Source organism: Lipotes vexillifer, unplaced genomic scaffold (assembly GCF_000442215.2).
Source record: "Lipotes vexillifer unplaced genomic scaffold, Lipotes_vexillifer_v1.1 scaffold1088, whole genome shotgun sequence".
Classification (NCBI taxonomy): Eukaryota; Metazoa; Chordata; class Mammalia; order Artiodactyla; family Lipotidae; genus Lipotes; species Lipotes vexillifer.
The window spans coordinates 2,043,498-2,059,040 of NW_006779738.1; the positions used below are offsets into that span (position 1 = coordinate 2,043,498).

Below are 15,543 nucleotides of genomic sequence, written 5' to 3' on the forward strand. Positions count from 1 at the left end.
GGGGCCCACGGGGGGGGGGCACAGGAGGTAGAAGACACGCGGCGCCAGGTGCTGGGCCCACCCCACCTGCTTATTTTATCTCTCGGACACGAAACGGAAAAGGCCCTTTGTCCAATATTAAGCATTTGGCCAGACTTCTCGCTCTGTGTCGAGGAGAGGGTTGAAAATGTGCCCTTTCTCTGTGACCAGGGGAGGGATGAGAAAGCGGCGGAGCAGGGTCAGGGCCAGTCCCGGGGTGGCGGGGAAGGAGAGGGCGGTTCCAGGGGGACGGACGGGGATCCGGTTCTGCAGGTAACGTTTTCTATACGCTCACACCCACCCTCACTCACACACTCTCACAAACACGCACACACCCTCAAACACACAACCCCTCACACCCACTCACACACTAACACCCACCCTCTCATACACACACTCAAACTAACACCCACCCTCACACACCCACCCTCATACACACCCACCCTCACACACACCCTCACACACACACCCTCACACACACACACCCCCCCTCACACAGACTAATACCCACCCTCACACCCACACTCACACCTACCCTCACACACACACACCCTCACTCACAGACACACACTGACACACACACACCCTCACACACTCACACCCACCCTCACACACTCAAACACCCACCCTCACACCTACCCTCACACACATGCACACTAACACCCACCCTTACACTCATAAACACACAGTAACACACTCACACATATCCACCCTCACACACACTCACACACTAACACCCACCCTCACTCATACACACACACACACTAACACCCACCCTCACACACACACACCCTCACACACAGACACACACACTAACACCCACCCTCACGCACTAACACCCACCCTCACGCACACACACACTAACACCCACCCTCACACACACGCACTCTCACACCCACCCTGACTCACACATATACTCGCACACACCCACATGCAATTCAGATTCCTTCCCCCCACTCCCTTCCCCCGGATCTTCCTTTCTTCACTTCTGCTGACCCCGGGCTCAGCTTCCTCTCGCGAAGCCCCCCTGGTCCCTGCCACCCCTCCACCTCCTCAACTCCTGAACCCCCCAAGTCAGTGATGAGGGAAGAGAGGGGTGATTTCAGGAACGGGGCTGGACAGTGGGAATCTGAGGACAGTCATCTCAGGGCCCTTTTTCACTTGTCGGTCAGGCTGAGGAGGCTTGGGAGGTGCACTGCGTCTTCTCCTTCCTTTTGTGTGGACACAGGGACATGTAAGCACACACATGCGCGGACGGGCCGCCCTGCACACACAGGCTGGCAGAGGGCATGCCCTTCGGGCACCTGGGCACCAGGGCCACAGCCCTGAGCACACACGCAGAATTGCACGCGCATCTCTGTAGAGTGCGGGGCTAGGCGGCTGCTCCCCCGGGTTGCAAAATCCTCAACTGCTCATGCTTCTCCTTCCCTTCCTGGGAAATAAAAGTTACCAACCAAGATAGGAACACACACCTGTTACACTGTGGTTTTGGTGGCTGCTCTGACTTAGAAGAAGAAAGTTTTATTTTTCGAGCATTGCCTGTGGACAGATGAAGTTGCCATCAGGCCTCATCTGGGCCAGAGAGTCAGTGCGAATGAGAAAAGCCAGAGTGTGGCCTGCCCACCACGGGACCGGCCTAGCCTCCTGCCGCCTCACCTTGCACTGCTGAAAACCGTTGGTGCCTGGGAGACCCACCTCCAGCTCTCGGGCTAGCCCGAGTAGACCTCCTCTGGGTACTTTCTCGTTAGATGCGGTAACGGTAACCTACGGCATGTGCTTTGCTGTGGAGCAGTTAGCATCACAGGGGTCTTCTGGCAGAATGACATGTTGGGTTAGGAAGAATTTCTTCCCCCTTCTAGAGAAACAAATCTATGCTTGGGATAGGTGTGTATGTGTTTGTATGTGTTCTCGTTTAAAAACGAACTCCCAACATAAAGTTTGTAAACGTTTTGGAATGACAGCAGATTAAAACGAATAATAAAGCGGGACTTACCTGGAGGTCCAGTGGTTAAGACTCCCTGCTTCCACTGCAGGGGGTGCGGGTTGGATCCCCGGTCAGGGAAGTAAGATCCAACGGGCTGCATGGCGTGGCCAAATAAATAAACTAATTTTTGAAAAAGAATAATAAAGCCAGCTCATTCAGGGGAAACTTGCACTTGGCAGTGTAGCCGGCTAGAGGACACCATGTGAGAGAGTGGAAAGAACCCTCAGCTAGGCTTCAACGCTTTGCGTTTGCGTTCTGGGTCCACAGAGTTTGGCTGTGGGGCCTTTGACTCTTGGCTTCATTTCTCTGAGTTCTGCACTTTCTTTACTTGTAAAACAAAACTCAGTCTATTTTGCCAACTTTCAGGGCTGCTAGAGGAGTGCGTGAACAAATGTGTATGAAAACGATTTATTACTAACAAAGCACCGTACAAATGTCAAGGTATTACTTATGGCTGTGGGGGTGGTAACGTGACTCTGGGACCATCTGTTATCTTCTACTTCCTCTCGCTGGGGCTGAGAAAGTCTGACAAACAGGAGCCTGATGGCTTGCTCCCTCACTCCTTCCTCTTATCCCAGGAGGGTCTGCTCCCATGGCTCCCTGGCCTGGAAAGAGAAGCTGCAGCGGGTAGGAGGCGAGAAAGCTGAGGGGGGGTTCTGCCTGACTTTGGAGAAGCGGCTCTTTCAACCCCTGAACTTTGGTTGTTTCAGGGGCAGCAGAATGAAAGAAGCCATGTCCAGTAACAGCACTGCCAGCATCTCCCAAGCCAGGAAAGCTGTGGAGCAGCTGAAGATGGAGGCCTGCATGGACAGGGTGAAGGTAAGCACGCGCAAGCTGGCCTGGCCCTCTGACCAACGCTCAGCTCCAAACCGTGCCCCCCCATGCTCAAAGCAGCCTCACGAGAGCAAATGCGTCGCCCCATAGAGCATCCAGCCAACACTGGCGGCTATAACATTTACAAACGAGCGTTTGCTGCAGAGTTCAGAGCGTGCCTGAGCATCCAGTGGATGCAGAATACACAGTGTGTGGATTCCGTGAGGAGTCGCCAAAAATAGACCCATATTCATCTCAACTCCCTTTAGCTCCGTTGTCACACCAGCAAGCGAGAGGGAGTTGAACCGTGAGATCCATCATAGTTTTCCTGCCTGATCCAGTGACTTTGAGGTTAAACAGCATCAGGTATTTTGACAGGGGCGCTGTCGGGAGTGCAGCATCGAACCGTGCACCGCGTTCATCATACGCTCCTTTGGGGAGGAAAGGGAAGAAAGGTGCCAGCCGCCTCCCGCCATGTTCATTTCTCTGAGGAGTGTAGTTGTCTTCACGCTGCGGGAGCTGAAGTGAGATGAAGCCGGCTCTTCTCCAGGTGCCACTTTTAAGCAAACAGGAGGCCAGGCGGAGCAAGTGGCTCTGAGATGCCGCTTAGTTAGGTTCATTGACTGTAATACACCCGGAAGCCCATCGGGAATCTGACAGCAGGAAACACGAGTCCAATGTGTCTGTGGCCTTTTGGGACACAGCACAGGGCTCTCACCCAGACACTGGGATTCAAATAAGACAGAATCCATGGGGCACTGGGGGACTCCTAAAGCCTTCTGTTGGCAGAGCGAGCAGTCCCTTCCCCAGGCTCCCACCCCTGAGAGCTGTGGCCAGAGAACACCAGCTTCTGCTTCCGTCAGGATAGTTATTCCCCTTCCCTGGGGACGTCCAGGTACGAGCTGTCCAAGGAAGCAGTAAGCGACACAGTGTATATACCATGCACGAAGGGGATGCAGGATGATACACATCGGTCTAAGTGGACCAGCTATATCTGCACGTACTGATACCAACTGCAAATTAGATATCAGTCCTTGATCCCTAGGCTAGAAGAGGAAGCCAGAAGAGAAACAGTTCTTAAAGAGTGGGAGCCCCAGTGGTGTAGAAATGGGTCTAAGGATGAGCACTACCGACAGTCAGCAGGCTACTGGTTCAAGGGTAGAATAGACCTTGCTGAGAGGACGAGAATGCGGTGGGATTCGCTCTTTGGACAGAGATGCCTGAGCACGTGCTCCGGCCTCAGAGCAGTCCTGGGATATAAACATGAGTGGAATGTTCCGTCGTGTTGCTCAGAGAAGACTCCCGGGAGTCATGAGCTGGGAGTGGGTTGGGAGGTGACACGTGGGAGAAGGGAAGGCCAGTGTGAGCTGACTGTGGCTCATTGCGAGCACTTGGACTTGAGGGAAGAGCTGGTAGTTGTGCTGGGAGGGCAGCTGGGGGATGCTGTGTGCACACGTACAGTTCATGAAAATGACTGGGTGTGCGCCGAGGCTACGTACGGGATGACTAACAACAGTCGCTAAAGTCGTTAGAGGCCGAGGGCAGCGGAAGCTGTAGAGGTACCTGGGAGAGGCCTCGAGGGGAAGAGAGCGGAGGCAGGATGGAGAGGCCAGCATGCAAGAAACTCAGCACAACTTAGAGGGTAAGTGTGGGAGCCGCCAGGAAGAGAGGAGCTAGACCCCAACCGTCAAGCCCATGGCCTGAGGACTGGAAAGATGGTGGGCACCGGTTTTGGCGATAGGACAGTCACCATGCTGGGGAGTTTTACTTTGGCAAGGAAGATACACTTGGTGATAACAGATCCTCACCTGTGACCTTCACCACCCAGGAGTCATGGTGGGGACCACATGTCCCCACGAGGAAGGGCCCTTCAGGAGTCACTAAAGGCACATGCACAGTCTCCAAAAGAGGCGGGGGAGATCATAAGACAACTCAGAGTCCAGTTTGTTACTCAGGTGGCATCAAGGGATGGGCAGTCCTGTTCTTGCGGTGAGTGGGTTATGGAAATGTGGCTCCTTGATCCTGGGAGAAGCCGCCCGGCGGGATCTGCGGCCTCTGTGGTAATTCCAGGGCCAGTGACAGCCGTGTCAGATTTGGTTCAGAGCTGGCAGAGTGTCGTCACAGCCGAGATGACCCAGGGCTGCCTGAGGACAGAGGTGGCCCTGAGGAACCACATGCTGGCCGTAGCTTCACAGTCACTTGTGGTTTTTTGGCTTGGGTTTTGCTCACACAACCTTGAACGTTTTTTTTGTTTGTTTTAAATTGTGGTAAGATACATATAACATGTAACTTACCAGTTTAGCCATTTTTAGGTGTACAGTTAACTAGCATTGCGTACATCCACAGTATTGTGCAGCCACCCATTTCCAGAGCTTTTTCCTTATCCCCCAAAACAGAAACTCTACCCATTAAGCTCTAGCTCCCTGTCGCCCCCCCCACCTTCCTTAGCCCCAGCAACCTCTCTTCTACTTTCTGTCTCTATGAATTTGACTATTCGAGGTACCTCATTGATGTACGTGGAATCATGCAGTATTTGTCTGAATTTTGTGTATGGCTTATTTCACTTGGCATATGCCTTCAGGATTTGTCCAGTGTAGCATGTGTCAGGATTTCATTCCTCTGTAAGGCTGAATAGTATTTCATTATGTGCATGGACCACGTTTTATTTACCCATTCATCTGTTGATGGACATTTGGATTGTTTCCACCTTTTGGCTATTGTGAAGAGCGCTGCTGTGAACGTGAGTGTGCAAGTGTTTGGGTCCCTGCTTTCAGTTCTTTGGGGTATATGCCCAGAAGTGGCATTGCTGGATCATATGGTAATTCTATGTTCAACTTTTTTGAGGAACCACCATACCGGTTTCCATGGTAGCCATACCTTTTTACATCCTCCCCACCCCCACGTCCTCGCCAACACTTGTTATTTTCCTTTTTTTTAAATAATAGCCATCCTCATGGGTGTTAAGCTCACACTTTATTTGATATTGTTGTTTTTAAGATTTTTTTTTTTTTGACGTGGGCCATTTTTAAAGTCTTTATTGAAGTTGTTACAATATGGCTTCTGTTTTTTTGTGTTTTTTTTTAATGGCTTCTGTTTTATGTGTTGGTTTTATGGCCGCAAGGCATGTGGGATCCTATTAGCTCCCCGGCCAGGGATCAGATTCGCACCCCCTGCATTGGAAGGCAGAGTCGTAACCACTGGGAGTCCCTCACACTTGATTTGAATCACTAGACGGACGCCCCTTGCTTCAGGGCACAGGATGGCTCTGCGGAAGAATCTACTTCCTGCAACTCTTTGGCGGAAAGAAAAAAAAAAAGTGTGTATTGGTATCAGTTAAGCCAGACAATAAAAACAGAATGTGGAAAGAAAGAGACTCAGATTGACCTTGATAAGGACCTTAAGGCGGGTGGAAATAGGAACAGCGCCACCAGGGAGAAGCGGCCTTTCTAGGGTGGCTGAGGGTTTACTGCAGGAGGGAAAGAAGGAAAACGGGAGCCTGGGGGTAAATGACCGAGGGAAGCTGTGTGGAAGGGGGAGAGGAACAGTACCCAGAATTCACTGACCTCATACAAACAGTGAGGGCAACGCCAGGCCCAGATGAAGGGGGAAAAGGGCAGTCGGACTGCATGGTGAGGATGTAGAAAAAGCGAGTGTGCCGTGCCTCCCAGGGGGCCCGGAGAGAGGGAAGAACAAGGGGAAACAGCCGGAGGCCCTGTGGAAGAAATAACTGCAGTGACAGGCCCCACAGAGCCGGCTCCCAGGTGGAAGCATGACAGAGGCGGACCCAGAGGACAGCCTGGGCATGAAACCAGAGAGGAGTCCCATGGCTTGTACGGTGTGTCGCCGACCGCAGAGCCCACCTCTGGGCTTCGTCGTTTGCTCTGCTTGGAAGAGCATCTCATGGGGAAGGAAGGATGGAAACGATGGCGTTTGCAGCTCAGGGGAATAAAGGAGAGGTCTGTTAAGGGGAGAGAAGGGAAAAACGACCGCGTTAAGCAGTTGTTTGGGTTGCAAATATAAGAAAAAGTATCCGTGTGAACCCAGAGAGGTATGGGCAGGTCACAGAGGGAAAATGTAGAAATATCCACTACCTTCCTGTCTGTCCCCCCGCAAACATCATCTGCATAAAAGCACTAGTGTCAACATAGACTTTGTTCCGGATTTTGCAGGACGTAGAAGGGAGGCTTCACCATATAGCCCACAGCCAGCCCTCAAACCCACACACCGCTGCGTTGAGACCCTCCCCACACACACGCTCAGCATCCTTCTTGCCTCTCTTTACTGTTACCAAATCGGGTCCAGCTGCTTGCCGCTCATAAATTAATACTGGAGAGAGAGTGAGAGAGAAACGGTAGAAAGGAAAGTTGCTTTTAATCAGAATGCTGACAGTCTGGGGAGATGGTGGACTCAGCGTCCCCCAAAAACTACCTCTGAAGATTCTGCTCAACCATGGAAGCCTTTAAAGGGAAACAGGGAAGTCATCTCAGTGAATCATTGAGGTAGGGGGTCAGAGTCCTCGCCATGCCCCACTGCGTGCAGGCGTGTGTGCAGGCTTGTTGATTCCTCGTGATCGTTCTTTGGATGCTGTCTTGTTCACACCGTTCGTTGGCGAGATTACTGAAGGGGAAGCTGGGGAAGAGATCTGGTCATCTGTCAATTACTTATTCTTCATTTCTACTTCTTTGATCTATGGAAAGAAGCAACGGATTAGGCAAGGTACCGTGTGGTCAAAAGATGTGAAAGGGGTGCTAGAGCCTGAGATGAGTAGAGCATGCGGGGCACCGGGTGTAAGGTTAGTGACAAGACAGAGGGGGCCGCTGTAGAGAGCTCTTTCCTGCCAGAAGCTGCTTATCCTACCTTCATTCCTTTAATGTTTCTTGACTGCCTTCCCCCAGCATCCATGTGACTCCCCTCCATCCTACCTCAGAGCTCAGCGGGGCGTTTCCCAACAAAGCTGGGTGTTCCTCTTTGTGAACCTGTGTCAGCTGCTTAAAAAAAAAGGTAAATGTGTTCCACGCATCGTAAGCACAGGGAGGATTCAGCATAGAACCTGTATGGCCTCCCCGAAGGCAGAAGCTTAGCAAGTAATACTCAGGATCCTAAAAAAATAAATAAAGGGCACAGGGGCTTCCCTGGTGGCGCAGTGGTTAAGAATCCGCCTGCCAGTGCAGGGGACATGGGTTCGAGCCCTGGTCCTGGAGGATCCCACATGCCACGGAGCAACTAAGCCCGCGCGCCACAACTACTGAGCCTGCGCTCTGGAGCCCACGAGCGGCAACTACTCAGCCCGCGTGCCACAACTATTGAAGCCCATGCACCTAGACCCCATGTTCCGCAACAAGAGAAGCCCGCGCACTGCAACGAAGAGTAGCCCCTGCTCGCAGCAACTAGAGAAAGCCCGCCTGCAGCAACGCAGACCCAACACGGCCCAAAATGAATGAATGAATGAATAAGTGAATGAATGAATAAATAAATAGCGATCACATAAAAGATGACTTGGAAACTGTTTTGGTCCCTTGGAAAGGGCACCCATAACCTTATTCTTACTCTCATCCTTTAGAGGTTCAAGCAATATAAAGTTCTATTGGGAAAGCACATATATGACATGGATCATCAAATAGGGAAAATTTGTTGAGAAATTATGGCAGATACGAGCTGAGCAAAGTATAAGATTCTTAAGTGGAGAAAGTGGTTTCTGGAGCCTGACTCTCCAGCCCAAGAGAAGACTTCAGCTGCAGAAAAGGCGTTGCCCCCTGGGAGAGATACAGAGGCCCTGAGCAGGCCAGGTCCCAGGCTCCCAGGGGGGCTTCTGGGAGCTGCCTCTCCACTGGGTACCCCTTAGGATGTCCTGATTCTCCTGACACTGGGCCAACCCCATGGGCTGTGGCCTGTTAGGCTCTGGGGATGGATGCACACCTTGGGCAAACCAGTACCTCTCAGCCAGGGACCAGGAAGCTGATAGACTTGCCAAGCAGCATTAGGCCCATCTCTCTCACTTGCCTTCAGTAGATAATTTAAACAGCTGTAGGTGTGCTAACACCCCCGAAAAGTGCTGCCCTTGGGATGAAATTAATCTTGTCACCACAGGCTTACAGATGAATGGATAAAGAAGATGCGGTACATATATACAATGGAATATTACTCAGCCATAAAAAAGAATGACATAATGCCATTTGCAGCAACATGGATGGACCTAGAGATGATGATACTAAGTGAAGTAAGTCAGACAAAGGCAAATATCATATGATATCACTTATATGTGGAATCTTAAAAAATGATACAAATGAACAGAAACAGACTCACAGGCTTTGAAAACAAACTTATAGTTACCAAAGGGGAAAGTTGCTGGGGGGGGGGGCAGGTGGTGGGATAAATTAGGAGTTTGAGATTAACATACACACACTATTATATGTAAACTAGATAATCAACAAGGACCTACTGTATAGCACAGGGAACTCAATATTCTGTAATAACCTAAATGGGAAAAGAATCTGAAAAAGAATAGATATATGTATATGTATAACTGAATCACTTTGTGGTCCACCTGAAACTAACACAACATTGTAGATCAACTATACTCCAATATAAAATAAAAATTTAAAAAAAAACAGCACAAGCTTGATTTGCTGATTGTTGACAGACAGATCGCCCTGTTCTATGTCAGCCTCCCTTCTGTAGACTGCTGAAAAAATGAGGGCAGGAAAATAAGAATGGCAGATGACAAATGTGCATAAAGTCACCCAAAGAGATGGCGGCAGTAGTGAAACTAGTGCTGAAAGAAGGAACTGCCATAAAAGAAGAGAGATTCTATCATGAGAAATAATGACAGTTGTTCACAATCCTTCTCCATAAAAGGTATGAAAAATTTGGAGAAAACAGTTTGGAAAAGGGGAATAGCTTTAGAGAAAGGAATATTCCTACTTACTTTTGGTCTTGCAGATTTTCTCATTTGATGCTTAAAAGAAAAGCGAATACATGATCAAAAAATATTTTAGTTAGGACACAAAATATTTACAAGGACACAAAAACTGAATTTACGAGTATTCAAGATAGAGGTTACATATGCTCTACTTATTCCATTTAGAACTTTTTTTCAAACCATAAATATGTGAGAGTGAACTAGACATATCCCAAAGCATGTAGCATACTTAACGGCTCTTCAAAGAGAAAGGGAGACCTTAAAGTGAAAATGTGAGAAAGTAGCCATCTTTATCTGGGGGCTTTAAATCTTGTCTTGAAAATAATGCAATTTTTCTGTTGATAAAAATAGTACTACTATATATAAAATAGATAATGAATAAGGACCTACTGTATAGCACAGAGAACTCTACTCAACACTCTGTAATAGCTTATATGGGAAAAGAATCTAAAAAAGAGTGGATGCATGTATATGTATAACCGAATCGCTTTGCTGTACACCTGAAACTAACATAATGTTGTAAATCAACTATACTCCAATAAAAATTTAAAATAATAAAGTACTCATTTATTTTAGGAAGTTTTGGAAAATATAGAAAAGTATGAAGAAGAAAATTTAAATAATCTATAACCGCTACATTTTCATGTTTTTCCATCCAGCTGTTTATCTATTTTTCTTTTTATAAAATTATAATTGTAATATACATTTTGTTGATGAAAGTTCAATTAACAACCAAGTTAAGAAGGAAAAAAGGGGAATTTTATTTGAGCCAAACTGAGGGTTGTAACCAGGGAGACAGACTCTCAGAAGCTCTGAGAACTGTTTCACCTGTCAGAAGTTAAAGGCACAGTCATACATTTTCGAGACAAAGTATCATACGTCAAAATGACATACTGATATTTTACATTAAGTTCACCAAGGATACATAGTCCAGGTAAACAGGTAGAAAGGGAGCAGCAAGTCACCATGACCCCCTACAGCCCTGGGAAAGAACTCTCTTCTTTTAAGAAGTTACATTGCGAACGTCAGAAGAAAGGGAAAAAATTGATCTTTACAATTGAGCAGGCATTCCCACCTTTGAGGACCTTTGCTTAAACGTGTAATGAATATGCACACTGCACATTAGGGAGGGAGGGAGGAGGCATAAACGGACAGAGAGAGAGGATTTCATGTTTAATTTCTCTTGTCCTTCCTTAAAATATAAATTTTATTTCATCAATTTATTACTTTTTGCAATCTGTCTTCTCACTGAACGGTATATTGTGATTATATATCCAGATCAGTAAATACTCCCCTAAAATGTCATTTTAATATCTTCATCTGATGTGCAGTTATTTAACTGGTCTCCTATCCTTGGGTATTTCCATTCTTTCCAATTTTTTCAGTATAATTTCCTTTTTTTAATTGAAGTATAATTGAGTTATAATATTGTGTTAATTTCAGATGTACAGCAAAGTGATTCAGTTTATATATATTTAAATATATACAATTATATTTATATATATTTCAGATTATTTTCCATTATAGGTTATTACAAGATATCTAATATAGTTCCCTGTGCTATACAGTAAATCCTTGTTGCTTATCTATTTTATGTACAGTAGTGTGTATTTGTTAATCCCATACTCCTAGTTTATCCCTCCCTATCCCTTTACCCTTTGGTAACCATAAGTTTGTTTTCTATGTCTGTGAGTCTGTTTCTGTTTTGCACATAGAGTCATATGTGTTATTTTTTAGATTCCACATATAAGTGATATCATATAATATTTGTCTTTCTCTCTCTGACTTACTAGGTGTGATAATCTCTAAGAGCATCCATGTTGCTGCAAATGACATTATTTCATTCTTTTTAATGGCTGAATGACATTCCATTGTATATATATACCACATCTTCTTAAACCAATCATCTATTCACGGACACTTGGGTTGTTTCCATGTCTTGGCTATTGTAAATAGTGCTGCTATGAATATTGGGGTGCGTGTATCTTTTCTAATCAGAGTTTTCATCTTTTCTGGATACACGCCTAGGAGTGGGATTGCTAGATCATATGGTAACTCTATGTTTAGTTTTTTAAGGAACCTCCATACTGTTTTCCATTGTGACTGCACCAATTTACATTCCCACCAACAGTGTAGGAGGGTTCCCATTTATCCACACTCTCTCTAGCATTTATTGTTTGTGAACTTTTTGATGATGGCCGTTCTGACCGGTGTGAGGTGATGCCTCATTGTGGTTTCGATTTGCATTTCTCTAATAATTAGCAGTGTTGAGCATCTTTTCATGTGCCTCCTGGCCATCTGTATGTCTTCTTGAAGAAATATCTATTTAGGTCTTCTGCCCATTTTTTGTTTGGGTTGTTCATTTTTTCCATATTGAGTTGTATGAGCCCTTTATGTATTTTGGATATTAACCCCTAGTTGGTTGCATTGTTTGCAAATATTTTCTCCCATTCTGTAGGTTGTCTTTTCGTTTCCTTGATGGTTTCCTTTGCTGTGGGAAAGCTTTTAAGTTTTATTAGGTCACATTTGTTTATTTTTGCTTTTATTTCTTTTGCCTTGGGAGATGTCTAAGAATGTTCTCTTCTAGGAGTTTTATGGTGTCATGTGTTATATTTAGGTCTTTAAACCATTTTGAGTTTATTTTTGTATATGGTGTGAGGGAGTATTTTAATTTCATTGATTTACATGTAGCTGTCCAGCTTTCCCAACACCACTTGTTGAAGAGACTCTTTTCTCCACTGTATATTCTTGCCCCCTTTGTCATACATTAATTGACCATAGGTGTGCGTGCTTATTTCTGAGCTCTGTATTCTGTTCCATTAATCTGTATGTTTTTGCACCAGTACCATGCTGTTTTGATTACTGTAGCTTTGTAGTAGTTTCTGAAAGTAGTTTCTGATTACTGTAGTAGTTTCTGAAAGTAGTTTCTGGAAGGGTTATGACTTTTTTCCCCTGAGGATTGCTTTGGCATTTCTGGGTCTTCTGTGGTTGCATATAAATTTTAGAATTATTTGTTCTAGTTCTGTGAAAAATGTCTTGGGTATTTTGATAGGGATTGCATTAAATCTGTAGATTGCTTCGGATAGTATGGCCATTTTAACAATATTAATTCTTCCAATCCATGAGCATGGGATATCTTTCCATTTCTTTAAATCATCTTCAGTTTCCTTTATCAATGTTTTATAGTTTTCAGCATATAGATCTTTCACCTCCTCATTTAAGTTTATTCCTAGGTATTTTTTTATGTGATTTTAAATGGGGCTGTGTTTTACTTTCTCTTTCTAATATTTCATTGTTAGTGTAAAGAAATGCAGCAGATTTCTGAATATTGATCTTGTATCATGCTACCTTGCTGAATTCATTTATTAGTTCTAATTTGTGTGGGACTTTAAGGTTCTCCATATAGAGTATCATGTCATCTGCAAATAGTGGCAGCTTTACTTCTTCCCTTCCAATATGGATACCTTTAATTTCTTTTTCTTGTCTGATTGCTGTGGCTAGGACTTCCAGTACTATGTTGAATAGAAGTGAGAATTTAATGGGAAGGCTTTCAGCTTTTTGCTATTGAGTATTACATTGGTTGTGGGCTTGTCATAAATGGTTTTTATTATGTCGAGATATGTTCCCTCTGTACCCACTTTGGTGAACGTTTTTATCATGAATGGGTGTTGAATTTCATCAAATGCTTTTTCTGAGTCTGTTGAGATGATCATGTGTTTTTTGTCTTTCCTTTTGTTAATGTGGTATATCACATTGATCGCCTTGTTCCTACCCCTGGCCCAACTTTCTGTTGTACTTATCTTTTTTGTATTGATTAGTAAGAGTTTCTTGCATATTATATATTACAAATAGTTTTCCCAGTTTGTTGCTTGTGTTTTAATTTAGTCTTTGATTATTTTTGATGTACCAGTGTTTAAAAATTTTAATATGAAAACTATCAATATTTCCTGTGGACTCCTTTGCTTTATACATAAGCCTTTCCATGATGAAATTAGATCAACACTCACCTATATTTTTTCTATATCCTTTATTATTTCAGTTTTTACATTTAACTGTCTAATCCATCAAAATCTGTCACCTACTTAAGAATCAATATAAGAATTTTTTCAAAGTTTTTAAAAAATTTAAACCAGTTCATAATTAACAACCCATAATTCCCCCTCTTGATCTGAAATGTGGTAACTGATTCTGCTCTCCCACTTTTGAGCAGATACTGACTCTTCAGAGTATTTCTGTTCCTACTTCTGGTCACTCATCCCTGTTTCCATTACTGGATCTCTATCTGCCATATTCATGCTAGTGGTCTCTAGTTTTATCCCTAGCCTGCTTTGCTTTTAAACCTTCAGGGTCTTCTTGGGTATACTCATCTACTCCTGTGACTTTTTAATATATGTGTCTCCAGCCCAACCCCCTGAACTTTTATTCTGTATATCTAGGTGCCTACTGGTCAATCCCCCAAAGCCTTAAAATTAGCACATCCAAAACTGACCTTTTTTTATTTCATCCTGTTCTTTTTGTGTATTCTCGCCCTCATTTCTTTATACCACCATCTGCCTGGTCTCTCAAACAAGAAACTCTCTTTCATCCCATATAGCTAATATATTTCCATATCCCACCAGTTTAGCTCCCTGAACATTTCTGAGATCTCTCCCCTCACCTCCATCCTCATGGTCACATTTATTGTCTGACCAACTGCAGAAGCTGTAGGTGGTTGATCTGCCTCTAGTCTTGCCCCTTCAGATCTGTCCTTCCCCTTTCTCTAAATTAGTCTAGTATAAAAATCTGACTTTGAATCCCTCTATTTAAAACTGGATAAAATAAGAGCTCCTTAGCATGACCTACAAGACTCTTGATTCAGTCCACTCATGGTGTCCGAGGAACTATTAATACCCCTCCAGGCTCATCTCTTTGTACTCCCTTCCACATGTCTACACTCACACTTTCTCCAGCAATTTCTTAAATATGCCCTGCTGTAACAACGCTCTTTTGCCTTTTCACATGATAGTCTCTTCATCTGGAAGATTTCTTTCACCTCTGCCTGGAAAATATCTATTCATTAATCATATGCCAGTTTAGAGGGGCAAAACAAGACACTGGCCTGTGAGCCTTGGCATTCCACCCGCCTGGCTTTTCACAAAGGTGGTCTGCTTGCCCTAAAGTGGGAATTAGCCAAAAACCGAAGATTTCCACCATGGGGTTGGACAGACTGGGTAAAGTATGAAACATCTTTAGAGGGAAAGCTCTAAAGGATAACTTACCTGAACCAGGACTTTCCACTGCCTCCGGTCTCATCACCCACTCCAAGAACTGAATGAGGATGTTCCAGCTACACTGTAAAGAGAATATTCAGATATTGCTTCAGCAAACAATGAAGGGGGTCAAAGAGAACCTCCCCATACTGTTCTTGTACAAATAGCAGACTTGGATTAGAACTTCCCTCTTTCTAAGTATAAAAGGAAAAAGAAAAAACACTGGACCTGTGCAAATATTCTGCCAAGGTATCAAGGACCAGACTCTAGTGTATGAAAGGCTAACGGAGCACTCACTTAGGAAGAAATCTTCTTCCAAAAAACCAAAGAACATTTTAGGTGACTGCTTTATAGTCTCCAAAAAATGTAAAGCAGGGCTTCCCTGGTGGCGCAGTGGTTGAGAGTCCGCCTGCCGATGCAGGGGACGCGGGCTCGTGCCCCGGTCCGGGAAGATCCCACATGCCTCGGAGCGGCTGGGCCCGTGAGCCACGGCCGCTGAGCCTGCGCGTCCGGAGCCTGTGCTCCGCAACGGGAGAGGCCACAACAGTGAGAGGCCCGCG

General features: G+C 45.3%; 1 protein-coding gene across 1 annotated transcript in view; it reads left to right on the plus strand.

The window, feature by feature from the left end:
- The first annotated feature begins 2,722 nt into the window (after positions 1–2,722).
- GNG4 (G protein subunit gamma 4) overlaps positions 2,723–15,543 on the plus strand; it is a 29,442-nt gene continuing 16,621 nt past the window's right edge. The window contains exon 1 of the mRNA XM_007452945.1: positions 2,723–2,821. Within this exon, the coding sequence (XP_007453007.1) occupies positions 2,723–2,821 (99 nt within the window). The remainder of the gene's footprint in view (positions 2,822–15,543) is intronic.